General features: G+C 39.0%; 2 protein-coding genes across 2 annotated transcripts; both read right to left on the bottom strand.

Annotated features, from left to right (window-relative positions):
* Window positions 1-129: 129 nt before the first annotated feature.
* Tsp_01828 (conserved hypothetical protein) lies at window positions 130-881 on the bottom strand (the record flags this gene model as incomplete). Its single annotated transcript, XM_003377599.1, is given in 3 exon segments — window positions 130-205; window positions 391-828; window positions 846-881. Coding segments are annotated over 3 exon segments (550 nt in total), but the record flags the coding sequence as incomplete, so codon positions are not given.
* Window positions 882-2,159: 1,278 nt separating this feature from the next.
* Window positions 2,160-4,961, bottom strand: Tsp_01829 (conserved hypothetical protein). Its single transcript, XM_003377598.1, has 4 exons — window positions 3,385-4,961; window positions 3,184-3,307; window positions 2,452-2,514; window positions 2,160-2,387 (listed from the first exon to the last, which is right to left on the bottom strand). The coding sequence occupies exons 1-4, from the start codon at window positions 4,959-4,961 to the stop codon at window positions 2,160-2,162; spliced, it is 1,992 nt and encodes a 663-aa protein (XP_003377646.1).
* Window positions 4,962-6,000: the final 1,039 nt, after the last annotated feature.

Here is a 6,000-nt window from a genome sequence, read left to right as displayed (position 1 = left end):
TTTTGTATTGCACAAATTGGATCAAGAATGTGATCAGCTGATAAGATTGTACATATGACAATGTACTGGTGGCAGTTTGGTCTTGAAAAGCTATCATTCACATATATATATAGTTATTGATGTGGTTACCTTCGGGGTTATTGGCAATGGTAATTCTCATGTGCTGTCTCATCAATCGCATACATAGGTAAGTGGGCAACAACGTCTGAAAAAGTTAGTAATCTTAAGAAATTGGGCAAAAAGCAAAGCCACAACGGTGGAAGCCATCTACGGCTAAACATAATTTGACCGGCACAGCGCGTGCAATTGTCCATCCGGTGCCATCGTAGAGGGCGAAGCCGATTGGCAAGATCTACGTCTTCCCGAGGATGGGGGAGGATTTGAAAAAACGCAGCGAACCGGCCATGAGGCGTGGCCGCTTTCACAACAACGTCGGCAGTGTGACCAAACTGTCGTTGGCCAAGTGCGATTACAGCGGTGCTTCGGATTCGTGCCCCACCTCTCCTCCAGGCCAGCGCCCGTTTCTGGGATCACGGTACCTCGGCCCGCACCGGCGCTGCCAGGAGGTCGGTGTTCCGTCTCAGCGCACACTTGGACGAAATTGCCGAAAGGAACGGCGGCTGTGGGGCCCCGGTCGACGAACTGTTGCCGCCGCCCACACCGCCCAGTCTGCGTTGCGAGGCGTCGATACAACAGTTGCGCAGCATTCGACGAAATCCACCAACTCAGACGAACATTCTGACCGACTGTAGTGAAATTCTGTCTCGTTCCGACTATTTTTCCTCGCCAGTGGATTCCACCACCAACAGCTCTGGCAGTTGTTCGTTTCTAGGTAAAATGCTCACCTCCACCAACAACAACAACCGTTTCACAGTTGGCATTATTTAAATTATGTGTTTTTTTGTTCAGTCGACAGAAGCATTTGCTCAGAAGATGAAATTCAGGCGGACCGAAAAGCTATTGTTGGTCAATTTCAATTTCACAAATCTGAAAATGACTTACATCGTCACTTTGATACTACAGTCAACACTGATGAGTAGGTTTAATTGTTTTTTTTATTTGTTTTTGAATATTTTTTAAAGAAAAAATTCTGATCAAATCGATTTGACACTCTACATTGTGATGATTAATTAATATGAGTATTTTTCTTTTCTTTTCTTTTTGGTTAATCAAGGCCAGGTGGATCGCTCGATCACATTGGTAGTATGCTTCAAAATCTCACCGAGGAATTGGATGCTCTTTTGCACGAACCAGAAGCGGTGGTAGGTTTTTTTAAAGAGAAGAGTTTTTTTAAAGAAAATAAATCACTGAACAAAGTGCATTTTTAGAAAATTAAATGAAAAATTGCAGTATTTTTTCGAATGAAGAAGATTTAAACGACGTGGGCATCTGTCTGTATTGTTTGTTCAAACTTCTCTACCGTCCATGGAAGGAAGTAAGAAGATGTGAAAGTTTATTTGTCGAACTTGGAAAGACCAAAAAACTCTTGAAACGGTTAATTCATTTAAAGTTGTCATACTCTTTTTGCTTGTTAAATTTTTCAGAAATAAATAACTTCACCATTATGGTCTGTTTGTGTATAAAAAAGCATTTTAATTTTCGTTATTGGCCCTGTTTTCGAACTCTGCACACACTTGTTGCACAAATTGAAAAAAAAGGAAAAAAACTTAAGCATCGATAAACTAACTAGCAAACAGTTCAAAAGCAAAAATAAGAAGATAATAGGCAAATAAATAAATAAACATATTATAAATGAATAAATAAATAAATAAATAAACAATAGGTACTTATCAGAGTATGTAATATGCAATAGGTATTTGAATGAATGTATATGTATGTATGTATGCATGTATTGTACTACTAACTGCCTTTTTGACAGAATTGTGCAAATGAAAAAAAATGTAGCCACATAGGAGGAATAAACACATCACATCTGGGCGTGTGTGTGTGTGTGTATACAGAAAGAGAGGTGAAAAAAAACTCGTGACAAGGCTTGGGCTATTGTGGATAAAGAAAACTAGGTTCAAACCAGAGGAAGAGGATAAAAGAACCTGAATAAAAGATACACGATCTGAAGGAACCGTGTGCGATGAGTGAAGAGAGTAAGATTTTTTGATGAGGAAGTTTAACTGCCTTTCTTGATAAAAAAACTGCTTCTCTCACAACGCAGAAGAAGCAGTGAACGCAACTGTTGTACCGCCGCCTTCAGCACCATTCTTGATCAACGTCGACAATATCTGATCGGACAGTTCAATGCAATTTTTCTCACAGCGCGCCAGTGAAGTCAGCGGTTCAAATGACAACTGTTCCAATGGTGACATTCCATCCGACTGGGTCACATTGACCAATTTGCTGACCACTTCAGAGTTCATATTTTCGCATAAAAACTACAAATATATATAATTCATAATATATAATTGATAAAATAAAACTAAACAAAACCCCTCACACCTCAAGTAAATCAGCATCCAACTTCTCAACACAATAATGAATTATGGTCTTTCCATTCATATCCTGAAAAAATAGGATGATGATCAAAATAAAAAATGACTATTATTATTATTATTATTATTATTAAATCAGCCATCTAGGGCTAAGTGTAATATCGCTGTTTTTACTTGGCAAAATGGATCTGCATTGTGCCGCAGCAAGAAGCGAATAATACGACGATTCTGTACTGTTGTTATCTGGCTTTTATCGTCGAGAATTGAACCGTCTGTTTTCACAGCAACCAAAAGTGGCGTCAATCCTTAAAAATAAAAATAAAAAAATTACATACAGATAAACAAAAACAAAACAGAACTTTTGACAATGTGATTATTCTCTCTACATATTCATAATACTGTAAAAATTACAAAATTAAAAAAAATATATATATACAAGTATAAAAATAGAAATTTACCAGAATTGTTTCTGATATTCAGATCAATTTTATCAGACGACGCGAGCACTTCGACCATTTCTGACATGCCATGTGCAACTGCGTAATGAAGAGGCGTGCCGCCGTCGCTGTTGTTGGCAACCACGTTCACATCCGCCCCGCAGTCGATAAAGTATGCAACAACCATCGAAAGCTGTTTCTGTACGGCCAAGTATAGAGGAGTCTAAATTTACAGGTAGATCATCATCATCATTATAAATAATTTGAAAAGCAAAAGCAAATTTTTTCTTCTTCTAACTAACTTCGTTCGAAGCGTTTGGAAGATCAAATGGTGCAGGCAAAATTGGATCTTTCGTCTTCATCATCACTTCTGTCAGTGCATAAATTCGAGCCAAGTTTTGATTCCAAACTGCGATGTGCAAATAGCTAAGTTGGGGGGAAAATAAATTTCTTTTATGTAAAACAATAATAGTACAATTAGATGACAACTTTAAAAGATGTACCTGTCTCCGTCAACATCGCGTTGGTAAAGTTTTCCCGGTGAGGTCATTTCGTATTTCAATGCCCAGGCCCAAGCTGTATCGAGCTCAGTTTCAGTGATCAGCTCTCGGAGACGATGTCTGGGTCCGCCGACAGAATTAGCATCTCTGGCACTCTCAGGTGGAGAAGTGGAGCACCAGTCAACGATTCCAGACGAAGCTGGACTTGGTCGATGCTGTAAATTCTGTTGCAGATGCTGCTGCTGTGGTTGCTGCTCGTCCACGGCGCTGCGCTGTCTTTGCCTGACAATCATCGCTGTCCCTGAGCTGTCCACTGAATCTGGAGAGCTGCTCAGACCAACTGTGTTGGAGGTGCCGGGCGAGAGTTCGTAATCGGTAGTGAATTTGGGCGGGGGGACGGTCGACGGTAGCCAGTCCTTCGAACCGTTTCCTGATTGCTGACTTTGACTCTGACTCTGATACTGTCTCGAGTATTTCAGTATAAAATCGCTCAAACCTTCGGGCAACTGTTTCTCCTCGTCGACCGACGGTGTACGTTTGATCGTCTCTTCAATACAGTAGCCGTCTAAATTGGAACCACAACCGCTACTTCCGGTCGACTGCAACGGACTGTCGCCGTAATCTGAAAAAGGCGATTCAGCGTCCATTTGAGTCAGCCGAGACGGCAAACTGACCAAGTTTTGCGCACTGTAATCAAGCTGTGGCTGCTGCTGCCGTTGACCAATGTTAATGGGAAGTAAATCCTGCTTGGCAGGTGCCAAAAATGTCGTCGGTTCCAGACAGTACTGATCAATAGCTGGAGGTGGCAACCAACTTTGCTCATACTGGGCAATATGACGTACGCTGTCGTCCACCTGAGGAACGAGGTTGTTGCTGTTGTTGCTTGGACAAGGCGATTTGATGAGGTAGACCAAATCATTTAGCTTCTGCTGAGGTGGTTCCTGGATGAATGCATCCTGAGTGTAATCGACCGGCGGTGAATAAGGATAATTGTAGGCTTGCGAATACGACTGTCTGGCGACTCGTCGTTCCGCATACGGGTATGGCGTCGTGTACACATTGCGTTCCATGTGCATTCCAATTGGACCTCTAGCCAACAGTACACATCCACCCGACTCGTCTCCATCGGCACCTGTATCACCAATTTGCGCGATGTTTTTGCCATTTTCAGTAATTTTTTTCCCTTTTAAATGACAAGAATCGCCAACCGTCAAACGAACTGTATCATCAAACTTTATGGCCAACGTGTCGATTATATCGTCCACATCGACCGATGACGAGGTTGCAGCTGAACCCTCAGACCGAAACATGCCGGCTATTTTCTGATGATATAATCTTCCCTGTTTGAAAAATTGTTCAGGACTTAGACGACATTTTGTCCGTTCCGGCAATGAATGGGATCGTTCCCTGAACTTTTCATTTTCAACCGGATTTTTCTCAGGTTGCGCATCCACTTCCGCATGCTGCAGCTCATTCTCCAACTCCTTGCTGATTTTCTTTCTATGCTTCTTCACCTCGTCAACAGTGTCGCAATTTGCCACAGCCGTACTCAAAAACCCGCGTTCTGATTTGCTTTGCATTTTTCCGCTTTGAAATTTTTTATTTTCTTCAATCTTCCCTATTTCTTCAACTTTACTGAGACCTGAACAACAACAATAACATGTACATACATACATACATACATACATATATACAATTATACATTTATTCATTTATTTATTTATATAGGTAGAGGCAGGTGTGCGCGAATGTACCTCCATCAAATGCAAATGTTAATAAATGAAATTCCAATATCCAATAAATTATTATTTAAAAAATCCACATTCCGAATGTGAAAATTTTCAGAAAAATCAACTGAAACGAAATGAATGAATAAATAAATGAATCTAAGCAATGCTGTGTATTATGCAGAAAAAGAAGAGGCCATCTGAAATTGCAATTAACTGCTATAAATCAATAGCACTTTCACGTAAAAAGCAGATGAATAAATAAAAACAAATTTTTAATATTTCATAAAAGTCTTTGCATGAGAAAGCAAAAATGCATATTTTTCCAGCCAAATATTTTTCTGCATAACTACGTTAAATGAATTTCAGTAAATATTAAAATCGAATACAATTTAAATATATTTATATAAATGAATGAGTGATTTCAGTATCCGTACATGCGTGTAAGCGTGCTGAGTCAACAAAAAAAAATAAAATTTAATCAATCTACTTATACTGTCATTCATCATATGTATCATTCATTAAAAAAAATTACCAGTTTCAATTTTTCATTCATAATGAGTTATTTTCTATAAATAGATGCTCAGAATTTAATTTGATGAAATGAAATTGAAATTAATCCTAGAAAATATAATTAAAACTGAAAACAAGCGACGATGAAGAAGGAGAAAAGCCAATCTATTCTGCAATTCTCTACAAAAACATGATGTTATAACTTCTAGATTAAGCAGCAGAAGCAGCTAAAAAACTTAACTGTTTACAACAGTTTTTTTGCCTTACAATACAATTATACTTTATCGCATCTTATCTCATCTCATATGCGTGCTATTCTTCATAATATTTATGTAAATTTTTCGTAATACAAATGCAGAAGTTGAGTTCTTCAAATAAA

Source organism: Trichinella spiralis, assembly GCF_000181795.1.
Source record: "Trichinella spiralis strain ISS 195 chromosome Unknown Scfld4, whole genome shotgun sequence".
Taxonomy (NCBI): Eukaryota; Metazoa; Nematoda; class Enoplea; order Trichinellida; family Trichinellidae; genus Trichinella; species Trichinella spiralis.
The sequence above is the reverse complement of the archived record's forward strand: the minus strand, read 5'-3'. Positions and strand labels throughout refer to the sequence as shown.